Source organism: Camelus bactrianus, chromosome 11 (genome assembly GCF_048773025.1).
Source record: "Camelus bactrianus isolate YW-2024 breed Bactrian camel chromosome 11, ASM4877302v1, whole genome shotgun sequence".
NCBI lineage: Eukaryota > Metazoa > Chordata > Mammalia > Artiodactyla > Camelidae > Camelus > Camelus bactrianus.
The window spans coordinates 65990923-66017547 of record NC_133549.1 but is presented as its reverse complement, the minus strand read 5'-3'; the positions used below and the strand labels follow the sequence as shown (position 1 = coordinate 66017547).

At 51.9% G+C, this 26625-nt stretch overlaps 1 protein-coding gene across 3 annotated transcripts in view; it reads right to left on the bottom strand.

The window, feature by feature from the left end:
• FAM241B (family with sequence similarity 241 member B) overlaps positions 1–26625 on the bottom strand; it is a 231648-nt gene that overhangs the window by 7257 nt on the left and 197766 nt on the right. For 2 of the 3 annotated variants that reach the window (XR_012510288.1, XM_074374126.1), the window contains one exon: positions 26285–26389. Coding sequence is in view for 2 of the 3 variants with exons in the window: in XM_074374126.1 (XP_074230227.1) it covers positions 26285–26389 (105 nt within the window). In the remaining variant the exon portion in view is untranslated. Of the gene's footprint in view, positions 1–11337; positions 12187–26284; positions 26390–26625 lie in introns of those variants that run through there. The other variant, XM_074374124.1, reaches the window with a different exon arrangement.

The following is a 26625-nucleotide window of genomic DNA, read 5'->3' as shown; positions in this document are numbered from 1 at the left end:
AGAAAGCAAGTTCGACAAAGACCTAGATATTTTGATCTGTTTCATTCACTGCTACATCCTCAGTGCCTAGAGCGTGACTGGCACATGTAGGTACTCAATAAATATTGGTTGCTTAGGAAATTTCACATAGGCCTAGATTTCTGGTCTCTCTTGGAAACAGGAGGATCCGGCAACCCTGAGCTGCAGTAATGATTGGGTGGTGCTCCATGATGCCTGCGCCTTTTAGGTGGGCATGTGCTGTCCTGTTCACCACAGTTTCCTCCCCCTGGCTAGTCTCACTCGCTTAGGCCACTGCCCTCTTAGGGATCTGACTTTGAGACCCCTGGTTTGATATGCCCAGGCTGGGGCTCAGGCAGGTGTAAACCTTTCTCAGGTCCTGGGGTGGACCCCAGCCATCCTGGCCAGAGAAGTCTTCCTGCTTCACCCCTCCTGGCAGCCAGGGCCTCATGGAATGCCCCGCATGGCCAGAGCTGAAACATCACCCTCTGGATCATTGCAGCTATTAAAATGCCTGTATCAGTATCAAAGGGAAAATGCCAAGCTGCCACTAACTCCCCACCAGAGAATGTGGCTCAGGTCTGGCCTGGGGCTCAGGGGCCACTCCCTCCCTGTGCTCAGCCCCACTCAGGGCTCTTAAAGGGCTCAGGCCCAACCTGGGCTTCTGTTATATGTGGGTGGGTCCAAGTTGTGGTGTGAGGGAGCCCAGAGCAGAGGCCAGGTGAGTGCTGTACTCCACAGCCACGACCTTGAGCCTGGCATCTCCACTCTGGGAAAATCTGCAAAATGGAGATATTACCCCCCTGCTAACTTCTTATGTGCTGTCTTAGAAAGTGCTTCGGAAACCATGAAGCACTCACCAGGTGGAATTATTAAACAAGAGTTAATAATAATTGCTACACATATTAAGCAGTATATACGAGGCACTGTGCCAAGTGCTGCAGCATTTAATAATTATTTTTTGATATCAGCGTATGTCTCCTATTAGAACCCACCCGCCTTGGAGGCTGTGGTGGGACTGTATTTGGGCTCAAGCCCCAATAAAGCATCTACTACACGCAGAGCTTGGCAGTGTTGACATGGGCTTGAGCTACCTTTGGGAGTGCCAGGACCTTGGGGTCTAGTCCCAGCATTCTCACTGTTTATTAAGAATGTAACCCCTTTGGGCCTTGATTTCATCATCCGTGAAGTGGGAATAATATCAGTTATCTGCTGGACCATACAGGACAGCTGGAGGGATAAAATGAGATGAGATCAGAAAACAAAAAGAGGTGTCCAGATGTGAAGAAGGGTGAGCACCTGCTATACCAGCTTGTTTTTCTTAGCGGCCAGATGAAGGCCACTTTTCTCTTGAGCTGGTGCCAGGCCTGCCTCCTCCCACATGCCACAGTGAGGCTGGCCTGGCCTCATGTACTGCTGCCCACGTGTGCTCCTGCCCCTCCCCCTCCTGGGAAACTCAGCTCCCCTCTTCCCACACGGGGGAGGGTGAGTGAGGGTCCCAACTGCAGCCCTGCCTTTTGACCTCAAGAACCAGAAGTTGAAAGGAGTTGCCCACTGAAATGACCACACTGGGCAAAGCCCTGGCCCCTGTGCCAGCGTCTAATTACAATGCTTGACACAGAGTGGGGGCTCAATCATCTGTGGAGCCCTCTCGTTACCCTGGGCCATTGCTGCTACTGGGCTGTTGTCCTGTTGAAGACTGGCCCTTTGAGGGCAGGGTCTGGTCTGGTGTCTCTGAGCCACACTTGAACCAAATTACTTACTTTTACATCTGTTCCCCTAGAACCTGTCCTTGTGGTACCAGGTGGGCTTTGGCCTAGGCTTGAGCAGAATTTGGATAGATGGAGATGGGGGTGGGGAAGGGCATTCCAGGGAGGAGCAAAGGCACAGAGGCAGGACCTGGGCTGCACCCTGCTGGCTCTGTGGGCTGGATCCCAGGGACCACAGGAGAGGGATGGCCCCACAGACAGGGTTTGTTAAGGGGAAAGGCCCAGATGCGGCTGCGTGCCCCGGAGCGCAGGCAGCTCAGCAGGGTGAAATCAAAGCGGAGGAAATGGAGACACTCAACCCACACCCACCAAAACTAGACTAGCCCTGTCTGCTCTGGGAGCTTGTGTGCTGGAGGACAGGAGGGGGTGCCATGGGGGGGAAGCCTAAGGAATTGTCTTCTCTCTCCCTCCCCCACTCCCTCTGTGCAATGGACTTGGCGCCTGATCACAGACTCCCTGGGTCATGAAACAGGGGCTGGAGGATCGTCCAGATGCCATGAGCTGCCACCGCCTCCCTGTTTCACCAGAACCACAGATCGAGATTGCTCCAGGCTCTGCAGATCAGAAAAACTGGGGAAGGAGGTACAGGCCCCTGTGAACTTTCCAGCCTTCATTTGTGGAAGTTCTTCCAGCTAAACTAAGGCTCTGCTGCTGCCTCAAGGGGAGACAGGAGCTGGGCCCTGAAACTACGTGGATGTGGAGCCAGGTCAGCATGCGGCCGATGGACCTCCAGTTTCAAGGGGTCTGAGGTCATCTCTGGACCTAGTGCCAGATGAAGCAGGGGTCCCCCACAATGGAGTGGGGGAGGGGCTGGGGCTAAGAATGTTGGGATGGAAATCAGAGCCTCTCTCACCTTTCTTCCCTTCCAAAAATGAGTATCGAGCATCTATGTTGCAGAACCATGCAAAGTACTGGGGACATGTGTGAGTGGGGCAGACAGGGAGGCTGTCCTCATGGAGCTTACTCTCTAGCAAGGGGCATGTGAGAGTCTACAAACCACACACACCAACGTGAAGCAAGTCATCAGAGCACTGGCTGGGAGGGGCGAGGTGCTGAGAGCCAGTCCCGGGGCTTGCACTAGGCCTGTTCATCATGGGGAAGTGACAGCCAGGCTGACATCTGAGGATGAGCAGTAACTGACCAGAGAGGGGCTCAGGTACAGGGGGAAATGGCTAAGACCTGACATAATAATGTGCTTCTTGTGAACCAGGCAGGAATCTTACATATATTAATTCATTCAGCACTTTTGCAACCCATTTCTGAACAAGGAAAATGAGACAGAGGGAAGTGTATTAACTTGCACACAGCCAAGAAGGGCAGTGGCAGGATTTGAACCTGGCTCTGAGCCTTGTCCCACTACCATACGCCTATGTCGGGGTGGGGGTGGCTCTTTCCAGAAGATTGCAATACCTATTACTGGGGTTCCAGGCACTGCTCAAAGCACTTGTTTTAACTTTCTTTAATCCTAGAAACAACATTCAAAAGAAGGAGATGCTCTTTTTATCATCAATCCCATTTTAAAGAGATACAACCCAAAGCACAGAGAGCTTAAACAATTTGCCCAATGTCACACAGCCAGTAATTAGAAGAGCTGGACTTAAACCTAGCAGTCTGGCCTCTAGAATCTGTGCTCTGAGCCAAGACCCTGTACAGCCAGATGGCTGGACTCCAAAAGTGAAGGAAGAAGAACCATGAAGCTAGAGAGGGTGGCAAGGGCCATAGCCTACAGACCTCATGGACCAGAATAAGAAGCAATAGAAAGTCACTGAAGGGTTGCAATCAGGGACATGTGGTGATTGCATTTAGAGATTGTATTTAGATGTGTAAATAGATCGTATTCTTTTGAAAGATTACCCCGGCTGCCATGTGGGTGAAGGGGACAGGGCAGAATGAACTTAAGCAGATGACTTAGGAGGTTCCTGCCGTGGCCTAGGAGTGCTGAGGGTAGCTTGGGTGGGGAAGAGCAGGCTGTGATACAGTGAAGAAGACAAGTCTGTGGGAGGCTGAGAAGGTGCAGTTAGTAGGACCTGGAGTCAGTACAGCTGGATGCCAGTGCGTTCACAGATGGAGGGGTGCCAGGCAGGCCGGACTTCCAGCTCAGCTTGGAGACATTGAATTTGAGGTGCTTCCAAGACAGGCTGGAGGGGTGGAATGGTAGGTGTAGAGATGGGTCTGGAGCTCTTTCGAGATGAAGAACACACATGACATTACAGCCAGAGCTGTCCAATCATGGAGCAGTCAGCTGCATAAGGTAGCGAGCTCCCTCTTACTGAGGATGCGTAAGCTCCCTCTTACTGAGGATGTTACGGGGGATGCCTGGTATAGCACATAACTCCCTTGCCTCCAGCAGTCTGACTCTATGGAGTGAAGTGAGGCTAAAGGTGGCAAGACCACCCTCTGACCTCCCATGGCACTGAGCTTCCCCCTAGCCCCAGAAAACCTCAGCGCCAGCTCACAGGAAAGGCACTGAGGCTGTTCCTGGAAGAGCCCCAGCTAATGCCCCTCTTACAAGATCCCTTTCTGCATCCCTGTCCCCAGAGGTCACCCTTCCTGTCCTGCCCTACAGGCCACCTTGTCAGAGCATGACCCAATGCAGAAAACCTCAAAGTAATGGCTTAAGAGGCACCTTCACCGGACATCTGCAATATAACAGGCGACTTCAGGTGTAAATTCTCTTGGATGGCAGAGTCCCAGGCCTAGGGACAGCCTTTTGGGGGAAGATATGTCCTCTGGGGGCAGCAAGCCCTCCCCTGTCCCCCTGAAGAACAGGCAGGAATGAGCCACCTGGTGGGGGGGACAGGGCAAGATGCCCATGGCAGGCATGTCTGAGCCAAGGAAAGACCACGACTGCACTGTGGGCATCACAGAGGCCAGGGAGGCTGTAGACGGGTGAGAGGAGAGGGGAGGGGGCCGAAGAGGCCCAGCCCGTGTGGACTCTAGCCATGCAGGGTTTCGGGAAAACCCACAATAGCCTCCAGGAGGGGATACAGGGGCCCAGTGTCCCCCAGAAAGGCTGCGCCCAGCCTCTCAGGCAGGCAGTTCTGCCCTTGGCTTGTCTCACCCTTTGAAGGCGCAGAGGAGCCCCACTGCCATCCCCACCCTTTCAGCCACAGAGAGTTTTTTGCCAGGAGGACCCCACCCAGGGCAGGAGGCAAGCGGATGGGAGGGTGGAGTGTCCGAGCGCAGCTGCTGCTGGGGCCGACCGGCCCACCGCTGATGACACCCAGCAGAGTGGGGACCCCCACCTGCCTCAGCCTAAGGCCTCAGTTTCCCTGGAGGAGCCTGCTGACTGCCTTTCATACTGAGGACTCCATAAACCTGCTTCTGGGAGGGGCAGAAACCAACCCAAAGAGGTGGGAGAAGGATTCTTAAAGCTTCTCCTGAAACTCCTTTCTTCTGGATAGCAAACCCTCAGTTGATTTTATTTTTTGAAAAAACAAGACGAAAACCAAAATGAAAAACAACCCCTCCCCCAAAAGAATATAAATCCCACTGCTTACCCTTCTTTAAACCTTCCATACTTTCAAACCGTGCAGTGCATGGGAGGACTTTCATTGACATCTCACGGTGACCCTCATTACTGCCACCATCAGCCCCTCAAGCACTGCTCTGGACTCAGGTGAGAGGTTTGGAGTAAACGGCGTAGGACGCTCTGGGCTCAGGGGCACAGACCCACTCTATCTCGCTCTGTCTCTGTCTCTCTGTCTCTGTCTCAGGGACTGTCAGCTGTGGAGCTTGTTAAACAACCCACTGCTAGACCCTATCCACAGGGATTCACGTCAGGGTGTTAGGAAGGAGGTCAGTCAGCCTTGGTGTGTTTTAAAGTTCCCGGGTGACCCTAGGCAGCCAGCCCATCACCAGCCCAGGGGCAGGCCTCTGAGGGTGTGCAGATATGCTGAGAAGAGGGGAGGGTCACTTTAAAAAGTTTAGTTACTACAGAACTTTTATCCTATTGTGCTCCAAAAGGGGGCATTCAGGCAGCTGCAGAGGCAGACGGACAAACACATATTATACTGTAAGGCAGCACGACATAAGAGAGGAAAAGAAAAGCAACATAAAATAGAGCTGAGACCTGGGCTTATGCAAAACCTTCTGCCCGAAGGCCTCCGCTCTGCCATGGGGTGAACCCCAAATCTGTGGCAAAGCTTCTGAGAAGACAGTTCAGTGTCCAAGACACAAGAACCTACCCATCCCTCTGGAAGCCCCAGCACTCTGGAAGCCAAGGCTGGACAGGGACTTTCCTAAAGGTCCACATCACCAAGGCCTGATGTGACAAACAGCGTCCTCAGCACCATTCTTATAGCAAAGATGGTAATGCGAGCTCGATGCCAAGGCAGTTTGGTAGACGCCACCTCTGTGGGAGCCAAATCAAACTGAACCGAACAGGTCCCCAGACCCAGAATATGTGACTGGCCTCAGTTGACTCAGTGCAATATGGCTCTTTATACAGATGGTCTATCCATGTGGCTCAGAATGCCAGCTCTGGGGCCAGGTGGCTGCGGTTCAAGGCCTGGCTGTGCTACGTAACAGCTGTGTGACCTTGAGAAAGTTATGTAACTTCTCTGGGCCTCTGTGTTCTCTTCTGTAAGATGGGAATAGTAAAAACATAACCACTTCATAGGATGATTGTCACAATTAAATGTATTAATAGAAGTAAAATGCTCAATAAATTAGCCATTAATAACAGTTGTGGACGTGGTACAGCTCTACCTTATCTCGTCCGATGAGGTTCAGACCTGTTTTCTCATCAGTAGAGTGAGAGGACTGGACTTGAGGGCTCTGAGGATCTTCCCTCTATCAACTCCCCCTAAGACTAGTCATTTCCTCAGGGCATGAAAAGAAGGGTAGTTGTAGGACTGACTCAGTGGAGTGCTGGCCACATCGGAGGGCACCTGGATCTAAGGTCTGTCCATTAACTGGGGTCCAGGCAGCTGTGATGTACATAGGACACTCTACACAGGCCCACACTCCTGCCACACACATATGTTCCTTTTAAGAGCCTGCTCCTGTCCTCATCCCAGCATTTCAATCCTAGAGGACCCCATCCAGAGCCCCAGCCTCTCAGCCACTGCTTTGATCTTTCCTCCAAATGTTCCTGGAAAGGTTCCAATAAGGGGCTTCTGTACACACCCCATGCATGTGAAACAGTCCTACTACAATAATTATTATTATTTTTAGGGATGAGGAAGTCTGCCTGAGATTCTCCAACAATTTAGCTTGGAAGTTTCAACCACTTCCTATCCCAGGGGACTCCTGGGAGTGGAAAACGCCCTCAACACTCAAAGGATTAGATCACAGATAGTGGAATGGAGGTACACTGACATCAGTCTTCTCATCTGTAAAATGGGGTAACAAGAGTATCAATCTCTTAGGGAAGTTGTGACAATTGAAAGGGATACTCCGTGTAGCACCGGCTGCTGTACGTACCCCATAAACATGAGCCACTCCTGGTAGAGTTGCTGTTACTCTCATTGCTGGGGATGTGCTATCCCCTAACACTCACCCTGAAGGTGGCTGCTGACACCCCTTGCTCTCCCTTGGCCTCCAGAATGGATTTGGTGAGTTTAAATTCCACTCTCTTCTCTGTCACCACATACCATCTGCCCAGCCCTAGGTGACATCTGATTTCCACCATTTGGGACATTCCAGTTTCTTTTTTTATAGCAAGCAAACCAAGTAACAGGCAGCTGGAGTGCTCATTAAGGGTCCCGAACAGGAGAGAGGCGCTGAGAGGGGGAGAGTTGGGGCTGAGGTCTGGAAGCCACACTCCCAGCTCCCCTGAGCTGGCTCCCGCCCCCATGCTCCTCTCCTGGCCCTGACTTGCCCTCCCAGGGGCTTGGCCCCTCACCCCTGGGCCTTCTGCTCACATCTCCCCCTGGCTCACTTCACTCCAGGCTCCTCTCCTTCCCTTCCAGCTCCTTCTTCCTCCTGTCTCTGCCCCCAGCTCACTGCTTTCCCCACTGGGATGGGTGGTGTGCATGTGCCCCTGGACTCCTGCTTCCAGGCCACCATGCAGGCTGTACGCCTCATGGGGACTGCCTTGCCCAATGCCCTTCTGCCATCCTTCAGGGAGTGGCCCAGGCTCACCTGTTTCAGGACAGACTGCCTGCCCCAGGGACCCGGGAGCTCTCCAGAAGCACTCTGGTGGCCTGTGGTGGTGGCACCTTTAAGTGCATTGTTCCATTTGCTATCTTCTGAGAGCCCCACAGCAACCCCAAGAGGGAGGCAGGGCCTGGGCTTTACAGAGGAGGAATCTGAGGTAAGGCCACGTGGCTGGCAAAGCCCAGCTGGAATCTTGGCTTGGGCCCCTATGCTCACGGGCCACCTGTGTGTCCCCTGTGGGCAGGAACCCTCTACACGTCCATTTCACAGACCCAGTCTGTTACAAACCATCTCTGCCCCCCTCCGCCATGCCTTTCCTTCTCACCCAGGGGGTTTCCACTGGTCCCAGTTCTCACTTGTCTCCCTCACCCCTTCCTCACCTTTGCCCTTTGCTCTGACCTGGGAGAGCATACCTAGGAAGGGAAAGGGTCAGGGAAAGGCCTCCAGTTGCTCCTAGACACCTATGCTGGCCCGAAGCTGCCTGCTCCCAGTGCAGCGGCATCCCGTAGAACCTTCTGCCGTGATATGTGTGTTCTATGTCTGTGCTGTCCTATCTGTAGGCCACTGGCTAAAGATATCTATTGGGTACTTATTTGAAAGGTGGCTAGTGTGACCGCAGAGCTACATTTTAGACTTTATTTAATTGTAATTGATTTAAATACACCGAGTTATATGTGAGAAGTGGTTACCATACTGGACAGTGCAGCACTTACAGTGTCCCTTTGAGAGCTACTGGACTGCAGGCCCCATCCAGCGGAGGCCTCCTGGGGTCATCTCCATACAGACAAGGCCACCAACCCCCTCCACCCGCAGGACAGCTCTCTCCCTCTGGTCCTAGGGCCTCTGCTACTGACCTCAGGTCCCACCACTGTGGCTGCCATTTCCAGTCATTCCTCTTTGTCCCCACTAGCCCTGGACCTGGTCACAGTCCCCTCGGGCCTCTTGTTTGGCCTCCCTGCTCTGCCCTGCTCTTCCTCTCATTCTAAGGACTCTCTTCCTCAAGACCCTTCCATGGCTCCCCATTGCGCTTTCAAAGATCGAACTGTCTCAACATAGGTTACCTGTCTCTTTCCAGTATTATCTTCCACCCATTCAGTTCCCCAAGGCCAACCCCTTCCTCTGGCTTCCAGCTTCCAACTTCCAGAAGCTGTTCCCTTTGCCCCATATTCATCCCCTTTTGCCTGGAAAATTCCTGTTCACCCTTTAAGTCTTCACTTGAAAATCACTTTCCCAGGAAGCCACGGCCACCAGGTAGCTGCATGATAATCCATTCCCCAGACCTCCTCCACTTGCTTCCATTATTGCAGCGTTTTTCACATGACACAGTCACTGCGCATTTTCTTCTTTGTGTCCTATTTGCCTCTAAGTTCAGGAGGGCAGAAGTGTGTCCCCCACAATGCCTGACCCCAAGCTGGCTCTCAAGTTCATTTGCTGAATGAATGAATGGATGAGAATGGACAACGGAAGGTGGCAGGGCAGAGTGGGGAGAGCACAGGAAGCAAGGTCCAGAAGCTTAGGTTCTAGTCCTGGATCTCACCGTGTGACTCTGGATAACCTACTGTCCCTCTCCGGGCCCTAGTTTCCCCATCTATAACATGGGGCTCTAGAAGTCAGTAGGAGTTTGGAGAGGAGGAATGAGCATGACAGATAACATTGTCAGCCCGAAGTTCCTGAGAGCATGAGAATTGGTCTGGCTGAGTCTTAAGCAGAGGAAGCCAGGATCTGGGAAAGGGCTGGGGTGTGCCCCAGCCAGCAGGAGGGGCCAGGAAGAGGAGAGGATGGAGAGAAGAGCTGAGTAAAGTGACCGGGGTCGGATGTTGTCCCTCAGCAGCCCAGGCCTGGGAGATACCTGGGGCAGTGCTCACTGTCCTGACGCCCTCCCCACCACCCAACCAGTCCCAGGTGCACTCTCAACCAGCCGGCAAAGGCCGCCTGCTGGCACTGCTGAGCCCATAGGCTTCCCCCTGACTCCCAGGGGACTGTGGGTGGCCTGACAGAGCCTTCTGGCTTTCCTGGGGCCCAGTAGGGCATGGGAATGAGCTGAGCGCAGCTGTCAAGGGTGCACCACTGGCATCAGTAAACTTGCCCTGTGACAACCCTCTACGCTCCATCTGGCCCTATGACCTCCCTCTCTGTGATCACCCTGGAGAGCTACTTTGGCAAGTACCAGCCTTTGCCTGGTAGAGACACCTGAAGGGAGCCTGGCTGTGGGGAATTGGTGCATCATGCCAGGATGGCCACAGCACCCACTACAGTTAGAGCTGGGCTCAAATGTTTGCCATCATCACCACTATTCTGTGAACTCCGAGGGGTTAGGGCATTTGCCCCAGGTTGCACAGCTTCTAAGCAGCAGAGTGGGGATACAAGCCAGGCCTGCTGGGCTCCACCTCCTGCTCTTCACTGTTCCGTACCACCTCCTACTAAGTAGGAGTTCTTTCCCTAGGAAATCTTCCATGGCCAGCATGAGATGGCTGTGGCCTTTACCTGTGGGTCCACCCCCTCATCTAGGCCTTGGATCCCCTGGACTGTCCAGAGTCTCAGAATTCACCAGGCCTCATGGTCTCTCTGCCCAGGCTTTACCCTGGTGGCACTAATGAGACTGTATGTCCCTACTTCCTATGGACAATGGATCTTTTCATGTACTCCCAAGATTGCCGTGGCTAAGAGACACTAGTGGCTTTTAATACATTTGGGCTAAAGGACATCTGGGAAATGGGAGAAAGCTCAACATCCTTCTCCCAGAAAAACACACAGACACAAAATATTGGGGACCGTTCCAGGGAACGAGGGACAAGAAACCCAGCTTAGGAACAAAAAGGTAAGGACTTATTCATGCCCAAGGACAGCAGAACCAGAACTACCAACACCTAAGCCCTAGACGTCTGGGGCAGTGCGTAGGGACCAGGACCCTACCCCTGCAAGGACTGCCCCCCTGTCCACCGCAGTCCCTTGGATGACTCACTCCCTCACTCTCTTCCCAACAGAACATGGCAATAAAAGTCAGGCAACACTGATCCTCAAGGGATGGACAGGGAGGGCCGTGGGGGCCCAGCAAGCCTTGGCCAGGGCCACCGGGCTCAAGTCCCGCCGCGTGGGCGCTGGGCTGCTCTCACACCACCCTGGCGGGGTGCCAGGAGAGAGAAGTGAAGGTTGGCCGCTTTTGCGCGCCTCCGCGCCTCGCCTTCCTCCACCTGCCCTGCGCCCAGGGCGCCCTCCGCGCGGAACGCGGGGGGCGCCTGCTGGAGACGGGAGCCGAGGGAAACCGCGAGGCCGCCTGGGTCCTCATGGTCCCTGGCAGGGCAGCGTCTGTCCCAGCCCCGACTCCTCCCGCAGACAACTGGTGCGAGGCCGCGGCGCACCGCGCGGCGGGGAGAGCAGGAGCCCACGGGCAGTGGCTGGTACAAAGTTTGGAGGTTGCGCGAGGGGGCGCCGCGGGGAGGCATAAAAAGCAGCAACAAAGAGCACAGACCTCATCCAGCAGTTGGTTGACTCGTCCCAAAATAGCCGTCTCCATTTGCTGCTCCCCACGCTCCGCTTCCAGGCGCAGCACCCGGGCCTGCAGCTCGGCGGTCCGAAAGTGGGCGAGCAGGCTAAGCGCCAGCGAGCAAAGGGCCAGCGCCAGCAGCCCGCACGACCCCGGGCTCGGCAGCCGCGCGCAGCGCTCCGCCGGCGCCACCGCCAGCGCCACTGTCCCGGGCGCGCCCAGCTCCCCAGGTCCGCGGGCACCGGCGGCTGTCGCTTTGCGGGCGCGCTCCGCTACCATCCCTTCGCGTCTTGAGAACCAATAAATAAATAAATAGAATAAATAAAGGCGAGAGCCGCTGCTCAAAGGCGTGATCCAAGCTGCGGAGCAGGGGGAAAGGGCTTGTGTCGCTGGAAAATGTCCCTTTCCTTTGCTCCCAGGAATGAGGATGGAAAAAAAAGCAGCTGGAGGGGCAAAGCCGAAAAATCACAACCAGAAATAACCGGGGTACACCCAGGTGAGAAAAACAGTTACTTCGAAGAACGTTCCAGGTTCAGGGAAGTTAGAGGATTCTGGCCGGCGCTCCTTTCCGCCCCGTCTTTCCCTTCAAGTATCTGCAGAGTCCCGGAGTTGGTTCTGCGCTGTCTGTCCTTCTTGGTGTCTCCCGTCTCCCGGGCGAGCTAGTTTCAGTCCTGGGGCGACGGGGCGTACATGGAGGGCCCCATGGGTAGAGGTGGGTCGTGGTGGCCGCCGAGGAGCGCTGGGGCCGATTCCGGCGCCTCTGTAACTTGACACACTAGCTGCGGCTGCACGGATCGGATGAGCAATCCGTGCTACTTCCCAAACTAATCTCTCCCGCCCCCCTCCCTTCTCCTCCTCCCCTCTCCTTCTCCACCTCCTGCGGGGCCGATGGCTTGGATTTGTTTATTTATGCAAACTGGCCCGGGATGGGGGGCGTGGTGTTCAGGGCCCACTGCCCCCAATCCTCGGGCCCAGGAGACCCTCTCCCGCGCTCCCTGTCCCCTTTGAAGTGACACTTGGGGTTATTTATAGGCAGGAAGGGGGTGTGGAGTGGAGCTGGAGCTGGGGGCTTCACTTCTCTCCCTTTCTCCGAATTCACATGGAGGGCCCTCTTAGCCTTCCTCATGGGCCCAGTCATCACTCTGCTTTCTGACAAGTTGGCAGAGCCAGCCTTTGGGAACCTCCAAGGAGCCTGGCTGAGTTACTGTCCGGCATCCAGTTGGATCTCCACCTCCTGAGCAGGACCATCTGAGTCCCTTTGGCTGCCATGGCGCACCCCCTGTCATGTCTCATCCCTTCTCTTCCTCCCCAAAGCAGCGCCACTTGGGCTCTGTACCCCCTGAGTCCTGCAGCTGCCCCAGTGCCTTTGGTGGGGCTCATTCCACCAACCACATCTTTACTTGGGGTTGAAAAGTCAGCCCTCCAGGGGGACAGCAGAACTGATGCCCTTTTCTCTGTTTCAGGATCAAGACATAAGGTATAGGCATACCTGTCATTAAAAACTGAGCAGAAGGTTTATTCCAGGGTATCCGAGAGGCCAGTGAGTCCTGCCGCTTGCCAGTCCTGACCCCTCTCCTTGCTTGCCATCAATCTGACACCCATTACAGCCCTCCGCTGTCAGACCAGCCTGCCTCAACCATGGCAGCCGCTAAAGGTGAGCAATTCTCTGACACACTCGTACTCCTTAAGACTAATTCTGCTCCCTCGTGATGTCATTTCCTAGGCTTTGGTAGAGAAAGCTGCCTGAAGAGCATTTTGTAGTTCCCTCTCTTTTCTTATCATCTCTCCCACTTTAAGTAACATTTGTATCCCAAGAGACTTTATCTCCTTGCACCTCTTGACATTCCTGAGAATGAGGTGGTGGGACTGAGTTTATGGAGAAAGTCTACTTCCCAGGAACAGCGGGGGTTGGGGAGGGGGTGATAAAAGCCTGGCCTTTGAAATGTGAAACAGTGGTAGTGGCAACAGGAGAGTTTCTGTGATTCCATTTTATAATAACAGGGTTGTCAACTTCAGATTTTATATACTGACCTGATCAGGCTTAATATATAACACAGTATCACGGCACATCTAAAAGTGTGGCGTATTTAATAGAGTAACGTAGTACTTAGATCCTAAATAATAAATGTTATAACATCGCCTGCCCCGTCAATTAGTCACTGTGGAGGACTACAGAGATAGAAAGTGATCCTGTGGAAAGGACTGGTGGCCAGGATCTCTCGGTCAGTTCCAGCTCTAGCATTTCCTTGATGTGGGACATTGGGTAAGTGTGCCTGTTGCCTTACGCTATGATGGATGTCTCAGTTGAACTGTAGAGTAATCCCCGAGAGAACACAGTCGTGTTGAAGGCCACCAGGGGGCGCCAGAGAATTTCTGCACTGAGAGGTACAAGCCAGGGCATCCAGGGACTTTTGACTTGACTCCCCCTCCCCGCCCCCACCCGCCACACCCCTGTAAGGGTAGTGGGAAGAGAGGAACTGAACTAGGAGGGTAGTTACATTCCTTCCTTGTTCCACAAGCTGATCTTTTCCCTTTCAAGACTTTAGGGGCCTTCAGGAATGCTAAGGCAGTGAAAGCCAAAAGGTTTGGGGCTGGAGAATACTCTGTGATTGGGAGCTGAAGGGGGAGGGTGCAGCAGTACTAGCCTGACCTCTGCAACAGAAATGACATGTCTGAACCCCAGGGAGCCCGGGGGGACCCTGAGATCAGAGAAACCCAGGTATTCTTTGTCAGTGTTAGATCAATGTTCGGTCAATGTTGGAGTTAATTAACATCTCTAGGAAATAAGATTTCTTGTTTGTAGCAAGAAGATAGACTTTCAGTGCTAACCCAAAGAGTTTGACTTTAATCTGTGGTCATGATTACACTCCTAGATAAAAACACATTCTGGGTGCCAGAAAGGAAAGCTAAGAAAAAAATGTCCCTATGCACACAAGCTGTTCTATTCCTAAAGTATTTTCTGTGTTTTTCTGCTTCCACACGTTTGCTCATGCTGGACCCTCTGCCAGGAAGTCCATCCTTCATTTACCTGTTCTCTGTACCTTGAAATCCTGCCGGTGTCTCCAAGTCCAGTCTTATGGGTCTGATGGGGTTGACCCCATACCTGACTCTAAGGTAGGTGAACTAATCTAACCAATCAGCATCTGCATCTTCCCTGGCTACAGCGATTGGGCCCGAGATAGGCTTGTGGCTTAGTTCAGGCTAATGTGAATCAGACTGGGATGATTGGGAAGGGACAGTGATTTCCTTGCAAAGGGTTCTCTCAAAGATTATCAGCTGCTGCTGGGAGCATCTTGCCCCTGTTCTTAAGGATCCCGCCTAAGGATGAAACCAACACAAGAGGCAAGCAGAGGTGGAGACAGACTGAGTCCTGAAGACATTAAACTCTTGGACCAAACTGTGCTGAAGCTCATGCCTGCCTGTTGTCTTCCAGTACAAGAATCATTCTTGCTCAAGCCAGTCTGAGTTGGGTTACTTCTCTTGCAAGTAAAAGAACACAGAGTCACAGAGAGGGCCTCACTCCGTCTTACTGAGTCAGAATCTCTTTGTGGTGGAAGTAGGGGGACAGGGAAGCCCAAGTTCCCATCCTGTTTATAGAAGCTTCCAGAGAAATTGGGATGTATGTCCAAGGTAGGAGGTCACTGGGACAGTGGGGGAACTTGTCTCTCCTGAGTCTGTTTCTGTCTCTGATAATGACCTTCCCAGGCAAACCCACAGCCCATGTCTCCTGGCACTTCTCACCATGTCTCCAGCTGCTCCCTGGCACCTGTATTTGAAGCTCCTGCCCATCGCCTCACCTCACACTCAGCTCCCCCTGGCTGCCTGGCTTTCATTCCCTTGGTGTGTGGCATTGGCATCACCCTGAGGCTCAGGCTGGATGTGCACCTTCTCCCTCACCTTTGCCTTCTCCATCCAACTGGGATCAAGTTCTATAGATTCTACCCTCTTAGTTTCTTTCAGATCTGCTCTTCATTTTGGATTTATCTGCTCCCACTGCCTGCCCCATGCAGGCTTCTAAACAGGTCCAACCCTCCCACATAGCAGCCACAGTCAGGAAACCTCACCCATGGAGGCCTGGCCTGGGGACCTACTGGAATCTCCCCCATGCACTGCAGACTCCCTGTTCCTTATTACCTCCGAGGCTTTATGATCACTGGCCTCAGAGTCCTGCTTCTCAGCTCTGCTTCTGACTCCTGAGCAACAAGATAGGAGGGGCCTGCGTCCCTGGTGACTTTGTGGAGTTGAGCTCCAGGCAAGTCTAGACTCTCACATTACCTCATTTAGGCCACTGTATTCTGGTCTGCCTTGCGTAGCCTAAACCATGTCCTAACCATGACCCGAGTCTGTTCTCTCCCGTAGGCTGTGAGTTTCTAGAGAGCAGGATAACTGTATCCATCTCTGTGTGCTCAGCATTCAGCACAGTGTAGATGCCCAAGAAATGGTGGTTAGAATGGATGAGTGAGTGAATGAATGGATGGATGGGTGGATTCTAGTTCTGGCTCTCTCTCAGTTGTATTAACCTGTGCACCCACTCCCTCTCACATAAGATTTAGAGACTGATGGGCAAGGAAGGGGAAGGGGGAACTGGGATGTATAAGGGCCTTCCTAACTCGAAAATTCATCCATTCAGCAAATATTTATGGAGCACTTTCCAGTGCCAGGCCCTGCACTGGTGTGGGGGACACAGTGGTGAACAAGGCAGACTAGTGGTGGAGGCCAACTGGGAGGAGTGCTGCAGTGCAGGGCAGAGAGTGTGTTTGGGGAGCACAGAAGAGGAGCTCCTACTAGGCTCGGGGATGAGACCTGAAGGATATGCAGAGTTAGTCAGATAAAGGGGTGTAGGGAGGGCACACCAAAAAGAGGGACCTGCCTGTGCAAAAGCCTGGAGGGGAGAAAGCGTGGTGCTTCAGGGAAACTGAGTGGTTAAACCGTGGCTGAAACATAGAGTGCAAAGAGAGAGGATGGAGGATTCTGCTGAAGAGGTGGGCAGGGGCTGAGCAGGATAAAGGGCTTGGATTTTGTCCTGAGGGCAAAGGGGAGCCATTGAAGGGGCTCTGCCCCTGTACTGGGTGTTAGGGTTAGGCACCAGATGGGGATTCCAGAGTCTGAGCTGAGGCCAGGCTCGGAGGAGAACCCAGATGAGCAAGGCAGGCATGCTCTCGGGCTCAAGCTCTCAATCTTGCTCTCGCGCAGGCTCTGGGATTAAATTAGTTTGCCCCAGGTTAGAGGACAGTAGCAAGCATTGTCTCTGGGGAGAGTGGTTTGGGGGTTTGGGGGCCAGCCCGAGGCTCCTGCTTGGAGCCGCAGATCAGACATTTGGAAATGCCTTTTCCTGAGTCCTGACTTCCTTCCCACACAGCCACGCCAATCAGCTCACTGGCTGTGACTCTGTAGAGCTGGGGACGGAGGGTCGAGGGGCAGGGGCTGCAGATGTGCGGGGGAGGGCCAGCCTGCCCAGGAGGCCCTGGGAGCCTTGTTAACTGGGGCCAAAACAAACTCTCTCATGAAGTAGAGAGCAGAGCCAAGTGCGTAGGCTACGCTGATGAAAATGCTGGGGGACCCTGTTCAGCAGGTTTGGATACTTAACGGCTTTAGGCAATGAGCGATTGTGTGCACATGTATGTGGGTGTGACCCCCCTCCACACACACACAAGCCGCCTCAACCTAGGGTCTCACTGCGTGTAATTGCCTTTATCTGCTCTCGTGCTCTGGTACAGGTACCAAAGCAGGTACAGGCAGGGGAGTGTGGATGCTGTGGGTGATCCGGACTGCCCTGCAGAACAAGTGGGCTATCTCCAAGCCACCCCTAGTGTGTGCATGGATGTGGGTGTGCACCCATACTTGTGCCCACGATGGGTGTTTACTGACCTGTATGTGTACAATCTGCTTTGGCCGAGATGTGTATATCAGAACACATGCATGCTTCTGATTGGTCAGGACTGCCACCACATTTAGGACTGGTAGTGGCAGTGACCAAGGACAGTATTCTAGGCATCTATAGCAGCACAGCAGATGGCTCTAAATCTTAGTTCCTTAAATGGAGTGATTTATTACTTCTCACAATTCTGAGCTGACAGGGCTCAGTGGAGTGGTTCTTTTCTTCCAAGTAGCATGAATGAGGTCACACAGCAGGCTGCATTGTGGAAGCTCCACTGGGAGCATGGCTGGGGATGGAACATTCAAGGTGGCCTCTCATCATCCCACAGTCTATCCTGGGCATCTTTCTAGCATGGTGGCTGGCTTTCAAAGGGAGATTCCAAGAGGCCAAGCCCCATTGGCAAGTGCTTATGATGCCTCTGCTTGTGTGACACTTGCTAATGTCCCATTGGCCAGAACAAGTCACAGGGCCAAGCCCAGATTCCTGTGGGAGGGAACTACCCATGGACCTGGTTCCAGGTGTAATCCACAGATATCTACTCCAGCCTGAGAAGAATGCCTGAGAGGGTGCACTAGCGGACCCGTCCACAGGATCACTTACCCTAAGTAGGATTTGGGGAATACTGTGGTTAGCAAAGGCCATGTCCATCCTACTGCCCAGGCCTTTCCCAGACCAGCTTTCTCCTGATGACCTCTTGCAGGAACAGCTGGAGGCTCCAGATGGCCCACATCCCTGTGGTCTCAGGTGGTTCAAGAATAATTCAGGAGAAATCTCCTATGTGGCCTCATTTCAGGGTCAGGCATAGACAGCTCTGGGTCCTATTTTCTGCTACTTGGAGGCTGTTCTGAGTGGCTTCAGGTGCTGGCTCCACTGTTTACTAGCTGTGTAATCTTGGACAAACTGTGTAGACTCTCTGCACCTGCTTTTAAAATCTGAACTATGGAATGAACAATTCTTATTTCCTAGGGTCATTTTGAGGATTGGATGTGATGGCATATGTTGAGTGCTGTGTCTGTCCTCAACACAAGCCCCTTATGACCATGATGACAGCTACAGAGACTGGGGACATACAACAAAGGCCAAACGAGAGTTCACACCTCCTCCCAAGACCGTGTTCCTGCATCTGAGAGGGGGGATAGTGTAGGTCATTGATCCATCAGTTAGTCCACACCTATTATTGAGCTCCTGATGGGAACAAAACCCAGAGTCAGGTGCTCACAGAGGGTGCAGTTCCATGGGGCCTTTGTAGGAAACTACATGTGCAGGAAAGAGAACAGCAGTGCCAGGCAGCATGGGCTGAGGGCCCAACAAATAGGCAGATGAGTAGTGACTTGGGACTTGGAGAAGAATAGAAAGGCAGAGGAGACTTGGAGTTGGGTGAAGTTGCAGGAGGGCTTCCTGGAAGAGGTGAATACTGAGCAGAGCCCCTGAGCATAGCAGGATCCAGAGAGAGGAGAGGACTGGAATAATAGAGTAGAAGTCCCAAATTTTTGTGGTACATCCTTACCAGGGATGCATCATGTGACCACCTGATCCCCAACAGTCCCAACCATCTGTCCCTTCCTTTCCTGTCTTCTCAGGTGGCATGTTCTGATCATGCCAACACTCCCATTCCCACATCATTGGCAGACATCACTAATCAACTACAGAACACTACTCCTAATACACACACACACACACACACACACACACACACACACACACACCCTCTGCTTAGGCTTCTCAAAGCAGGAAGATATTATCAATCTTTGGAGATTAGTGCTTGGGGTGAAGCCATTTTGCTGACTCAGGCTGAGCTGAAACAAAGCACCATCTTTGAAATCCAGAAACTCTGAGCCCTGACCTCTCCATCTGCAAACTGTGTGCCTTTCAGTAAGTGTCCTCACCTCTCTGGATCTCAGCCTCCTGCCTGGGGCAAGAGAATATTAATTCCTACTCAGAGGAGCGCCGAGAGACTCAAATGAGATCATGTGTGCAGGACTTTTAATAAAATACAAAATCCAAGAGAGTTGATGGTGATGGTCACGCTACAGCCAGACATCAGAAAGCTCAAGCAAATGCATCCATTAGGGCCCTATTTGCAGCTTTTTGGAGGAAGAACAATCAGTTGAGGAGTGAGAGTGAGATGCAGCCCCTCCAAGCTGTCAGCCCATGGAAACAGGGTTTGGAATCTGGGCCTCAGCATGGGGGGTGGTGGAAGGGCGCCCCAAGCATGTGCTCAGAGAAGAAGCCCAGGACTTGCACTCTCCCTGACAGTGGGGAAGAGCTGTCAGAAAGGCAGGCCACTGTGGGTTAAGAGACAGATGTTTTTGGTTGATGACAGACGGGTAATGAAGAGCACAGTTAGTTTACTGGAGCAGATCCCTGTTTACCAGCATCTGGGAACTGCAAGTTATGCTGTTGTGTCTCTGTGTGCGCTCCTGTCCCCAGCTCTCTGCCCACCCCCACTGCTGTGGAACTCTTTGTGTTGACCATGGAGCTTGGTCTGAGTCTCATCTTAGGAGCAGTTCTCCTGGTTTGAAGTGGGGAGTGTCCCTACCCCTTGCCCAGAAGAGCCTCCAAAAATCCCCCAAGGCTCCACTGGTATATGACATCTGCAGAAACTGAGCACAGAGAGGTCAGAGTGTGGTTCAAGGTCATACAGCATACTAGTGGCAGAGCCAGATCTGGGCCAGATTGCTTCCCTACCAGGCACAGCTCAGTCCCCAGGTTCAAGCCTGGCCCAGTGTCTGGACTGCAGCCAATGGCCAGTAAATCCAGAGGAGGCTGTGCCCTTCCCACAGAGCTTTGCTCCCTCTTGTTCCTTCACCAGCAGTAGCTGTGAAAGCAGAACTGCTTGGAACATTTATTCCTGTAAACCTCATTAAAAAGGCCTTCTCTTTCTTTCTCCTTTTCCTCCTGTTGCTTTGCTAAGGTCATTTCTAAAGTTGGGGTGGGGGGATGCCCTGTTTGTCTTTCCTATGCGCCCCACCCCCCATCAGGAAATGAGGGCTCTTGCTTTCCTTGAGCGATCCGCTCCTGACATTAGCTCACCGCTGACAGTTGGGTCTGCTGTAGATATATTAACTTGAGTCTTCCTTTGGCTTTATACAGCTCTGGGACAACATCTGGAAACAGATGTTTGCTTGGAGATGGAGTAGGAGCAGGAGGCACAGATCCAAAAGCAAGCCCCATCCCCCCAGGGGAGGGGGGCAGATGTGCTGAGGGCCCCTGCAGGCTGCAGGCCGCACGCTGGTGCAGGAGCTTTGCGCATTTGAAGAAATGCCCCCCTCTTTGGGGGAGATACAGGCTGCTGTTTTGCTGGGCCTGCCCATGGATTAGGGCTAGTGCTGCAGAAGTGCTGGACTCTGTCCCTACAGCTTCCCTCTTTCCTCCATCCCATGGCCAAGGATTAGGAGTCCATCTCTTTGAACATGTCAACTTTCTTGTTTTCCAGAAATGGAAAATTCCTGAAGGGCTGGAGGTGTCATCAGATTCAAATTTGTTGAGGTTCCAAATGTGAGGTTCAGGGCTTGGCACATTATAATTCCCAAGAGAAGAGTGATGATGGTAGCAATAGTAGTGGTAGTGGTGGTGGGAGTAATGGTGGTGATGGTGGTGGAGGTTGTGGTGGTTGTAGTAGAGATGGTAGTGCTGGTGAAGGTGACGGTACTGATGGTGGTGGTGGAGCTGGTGGTCAATGGGAAGGTGAATGCAGACACAATATAGGTTATCCACCTGCTCACCAAGTTTCTCCCAGTTGCCATGTCTATTCTTGGCACATGATAATCTGGGCTAAACACACATTTCTACCCATTTGATTGACCCAAAAGGTAAAACCAAGCTGAACCAATCAGGGAACTTCCCTGGGATTTTACAATCTGAGCCTCAGAGATGAAAACTCTTTTGCTTTTGGGTCACTGTGCAGCCAGGATGTAAATCCCTGGCTCACATGTACAGAGGTCTGTCTGTAGAAGAAAATTAAGTGAACAGCAGAGAGAAGCAGAGACAAGAGATGGAGCATCCTTTTAGTGTTTGAGTCCCTGGGGAATAGTCATTCCTAGGAAGGTCTTGCCCTATCCGGTTAAGTTAGTCAACTTGGGTTTCTGTCACTTGCTACCAAAGGGTTCTGATTGGCCCTGAGCAGAAGGTGACCATAGAAGTGTAAAGATGATCATGTGAGAGGGAGCCTAATGATGACGAAATGAAAATAAAAGTGGCAAAGACAACATTGGTGATGGAGATGGTTATGGTGATGCAATCGTGCTGCCAAAAATGGAGGTGGTGGTGATGACAGTTCAGGTTAAATGGTGACATTGATGGGAATGATATTGGTGATGATGGAAGTAATCTTGTGGATCAGTTGTGATGATGATGGTGAAGATGCTAAGGCTTTGCCAACTGAATCTGGGTATATATCTTAGAAACACAGGCCCAAAAGACTCAACAAAGGATTATAAAAAAGAGTGGGAGGGAAAAAAAGATTATTTCAGAATGTCAGATGCTGTCCTTTTTCTTAACTAAATAAAACCTAGCTGACCCTGGAGAGGAGGGTCCCAGATGGTACCTCATAGAACTTCAGAAATGTACTAGAACCTTCTGGAACAGAAGGACCCAGGGCTCCCAACCTCAACAGGTCATCTTGAGAATTCCAGGTGCCTCCAGGGTTTCAGACAAGATGAATTTGAGGTGGGACAGAAAACATAAAAAAGCACAGCATCTCGTATCTGACCATTTATGCCTTGTTTATATCTGTGATTATCCATCATGATCTATGTGGTGAAAATGAGTTATTTCTGGAGCATAATAGCAGCTAATTTTTGTTAAGCATTGACTATGTGCCAGGGACTGTTCTAAGTGCTTTATATACATCATCTCACATGATGAAATCATCACAACCATAGGTATTTCTATTCTCCATTTAACAAAGGAGGAAACTCAGGTACAAGAGGTTATGTGACCTCACCCAAAGTCGCACCATGAGCAAGGCAGGGTGGGAAGCCAGGTCTCACCCTCTAATTCATTGTGCCCCACTGGGAAATGTGCTCAGGGTGGAACCTCCACCCCAAGCAGTGCTTCTGACCCCGTCCCTTCCCCAGATGCCTCTCTTTCACCCCCTTCTACCCAAGAAAGCATTTTTCAGAAGGAGGGCCTGGGGCCAGTGGAGGAGGAAGTGAACTTCTGTGAGTCCCATGGAAGAAGCCACTTGCTTTAGGGAGCTGCCTGGTGCTGCCACCCCCAATGTGGGGGGAGCCCTGATGGAGGAGATCAGGGTTATTGGGACATGCCTACCTCTTTCTTAGGGTTCAGTTCCTTTTCCCCTAAAAAGGGCTCTTGCCTGCAGTTGTGAGCACACAGCTCTGTTTCTGATTCCAGCAAAAGACTGTCCGTGTAGTGTTGGGGTCACACAAACCTGTGTGTGACTCTTACTTCACCACTTTGGGCTTGTAATTACTCCTCTGAGACTCAGTTTTCTCCCTTGTAAAGTGTAGACAATAATTCCCACTTCCCAGGGTTATGGGGAGCGTTACTTTGTAAAGTGCCCAGCCCAGTGTTGGGCACACAGTAAGTGCTCAGTGAATGTCGCCCATACTTGTTACAACGTTATCATAAACCCCGGATTTCACTCCTTTGTTTGGAATTCTTCTCTCCATGAGCAAAACTCCTGCTCCGCTAAAAGGAGAGAGGCCTAGGAGGGAGGAACCCACTGGCTAAAGAAACCCAGACCCGCCTCTAATATAGGAGGGCCAGCACTGGCCCCGGAGCCGCCTCCCTCCCTCAGAAGTTATAGATCCCTGTGGCTGGATTTCTATAAATAAACACATGCCATTTCTACTATGGAAAATTTTCCTTAAAAAAAAGGGAAGAAAGTAAAACATTCTCCTGTCGTCTCCCTTGGCCAAAGAGAACTGAGAAAGATAAATGAAGATTTTTACACAGACGCAGGAGGTTCCAGCTCCAGGCTCCACCCTGCCGTGGTTCTGGTTTTATTGGAGGCTCCCAAGGCCTGGGGAGCACCCCCTTAGTGCCCCTGGGAGGCCAACAGCAGGAATGTGGTCTTTGGGAGGGGAGGTCCCTCTCCCTCCTGTTGGTTTTTTTCTTTCTCCGTGGTGCCCCCTGCAGTCAGCCAGCATCACTGCACCCGCCAGCCCATTATCTAGAGTGCGCCGGCTGGTAACAAACACCGAGGACTCGCCAGGTAAAAACACTTGTTCAAGGTCACCCAGGAAGTAAATGGCAGAGCCAGGACTAGAACGAAGGCTTTGGATTCCTGGCCTAGGAACTTTCTTCCATACCAGCCACTCTGCCCCATCAAAGCACACGCTCCAGAAACTCTGACATCAATTCATTAGTCTGGGATGCAGTAAGGAAAGTTATGAATCCGGAGTCAGAAGCCACAGGCTTAATCTGCTGGCTCTTTTGCCCTTTGTATAACCCTAGTCGCTACACAGCTCTGAGTCTCCCCTGTCTGCTCTGCAGAAAGGAGTCCTGAGGCCTACCGCGTGGGGCTGTTGGGGTCGTGAACTGCCTAGTACGTAGAAAGGACTCAAAACACATTTTCAAACTCAAGTCACAAGAAACCATCATTGCTTCTCATGGAAGGATTTACAGGTATCAATTAATTAATTTGACTACCCTAAATTTTCCTACAATGAATATATATTGCTTCTCCAACAAGAAAAATTTTCTGTGTTTAAGTAAAACCCAAACCAGTTGTCTGTGCTTTCCAACTCCATTTCCTTTCCAGCACTATTACCAGACACCCAGAAAAAGTAGTAATTGGGGTCAGGCCTCTAACGTAGACAACCACCTACCTCACCAAGTGTCATCTGTTGGGTAGGATCCCAAGGAGACAGACTTTGAGAAAGAGATTTGCGTGTGGGGGTATGCCAGGAAGTGAGGGCAGTGGGACAGGGCAGAGGCAGAAGTTTAACTGCACTGCAGTAGGAAGAGGTCTCTGTCAACCCCATGCAGAGCTGGGAGCTGGGAGGATCTGCAAAGTTGCCCTAAATTGAGGGGGTACTGGTCTCTGTATCTCTACTCTCCCTCCAGTCATGGGATACAAGCAACCCCTAGGGAGGGAGCATGATCTTGGGTGAGGCTGTTCCCTTTAGCCAAATGTGAGCCATCAGCAGCAACAGCCCGATGGCTGGGGAACCAGTGCCCTTGTCCTGGAGGACAACTGGGTGGTGCGCCCCAGCATGCACTACACCAAGGTTAAAACCTGACCCTGTAGGGGACAGATTCCTGATGAAAAGACCCCAGTCCCTCTCTGAACTGTCAACTCAGCACACATTTGAGCCTTTGTCATCACCTACTTGGCCACCAAGACGGAGAAATTTAATAATCAGGCATTTCAGTGGTTGCATCTAAGTTCTTCCCTTCCTCTCTGCCCTTCTCGGAATTCAGATCTCCATCCACAGGGTGCCTGGAGGTGCAGGCACACAGCTGCCCAGCTGAGAAATTCCAGCCTTCTTTCTAGGACACAGAACCTTAGAAGAGCTCTGCATGTGAAGCATCACCCAGATACCCAGGAGCACTGGATCTCTAAAGGAAAGGCTGCCTGTCTCACACCTGCTGCTCCTGAGAGGCACTGAGGGGAGCCACCCTCCTCCTTTTATCTGTAGTGATGTTTGGGGTAGACATGCCTATATACAGCTACTTCTACAGGCTGCCCACACTTGGAAGCAGCTCAAAAATGTTTAGAATGTTCTGGGTTGCAAATAATAGAAAGTCTGATTTAAAGTGGCTGGAACAATAAAGTGAAGATATTGACTTACATAAGTGAAAAATCCATAGGCAGGTTTGGCTTCAGGTGATGTTTGGTACAGAATTTCAGTATCACTAAGGACTCAGCTTCTTTTTCCCTTCCTTCCCTTATCTCTCTTTCTTTTCCTTTCCTTTCCTCTCTCTCTCCCTCCCTCTCCCACCCATGCTTCTTCTGCATGACACCTCACTTCCCTCGTGGTCCCAAGATGACTGCCCACAGCTCCCAGTGCTACAGGCTTTCTCACTCATATCCTTTCAAAGAGAAAGAGCATCTTATCCTAGCATTACCAGCAAAAGCCCTGGATTCATTCTAACTGGACTGGCTCAGGTCAGATGCTCACCCCGGACCAATCCCGGTGGGTGGGAGGAGGGAATGTGCCCACTGGCCTCACCCCTGGTGTGGAGTGAGGGTAGGGCCCACCTTCCCTCACTCCATCCCCAAAGAGAAAACAGGGCTACTGGGAGGAGCAACCTGGGTCCTGGGAGGCAACCAACAAATGTCCACATGGTTCATGTGCTGTGGGTCCCACAACCTCTTTATCAGTGAAAAACACTTTCAAATATTTCAATTAGCACAAAACGTTTTGTGATTCCTCACAACTGATGTAGAGGTGTGGATGTTCCTGGGACTCCAACCGTCCCCTCCAGGTAGCATGGATTATGGGCTGCTGGTAAAGCGGTTCTCTTTTTAGCTGTGCGGTGGTACAAGTTTTTATTACACCTTATGATCTCTTCACCCTCCACATGGAAGCAGCACCCCAGATTTCCTTGAGGGACAATTTGTCCTTCCCACTCTCTGTCCATGTGATTTGAATAGGACCAGGCAACCTAGGTTGACCCAGTGGGACCATGTTACCAAAGGTTAGCCAATCAGTGCAATTCTACTCTCTTGGCTTCAGTGATTGGTTCAGGGATAGACACACAACCCAATTTGGGCCAGTGACAGCCAGGCCCAGGAGTTGTTTCCCACAACTGGGGACAAAAAGCTCCTCTTTTCTGCTGAGTTTGAATCTGGGAGAATGTAACCTGGAGCTGCTCGTGGCCATCTTACCACAAGTTGGAACCTTATTATGAAGACAACCAGAGAAGAATCAGACTGAGAAATGGACCAAGACTGCTTCCTAGTGACAATCTGTAACTGGGAACATGCAGCAGCGGAAGGCAGAGCTATCTCGGGTTTTTCAGGAATATGTTCCAATAATTCTTTTTTTGGTTCAAGCCTAATGAGTTGGATTTTCTGTCACTGGTACCTCAAGTGTCCTAAGTGGTAGAGCAAGTATTTGACTTACCCCCATCCCCACTCACCTTGGGCTAAAAGCACCTGATTCGTCTTGGGCAGAACCTGGGCTTTCAATGAGGAAACCATTTCCCTGCCAAATGCTTCTGCTTGAGGGTGTCCAAACATGGAGCCTGTTAAAAAGGAAAAAAAAAACATTTGTCTATAGTGGGTCAAAGTCAGAGTGTCAGGCCATCATTACTGTGATCATTATTGTGGAATATTGGAGGAAAAGGTGCTCCAGGGCGAGAAGAGAAAGGCTGGCAAGGTCTGCCCTTAGAAGTGCACTTACCAGGGGGCCTGCGGGTCACTCCCCGAGGGAATGAAGCCTGGCTGCTGGGAATATTTCCCAGGAGAACGGGCACAGCTT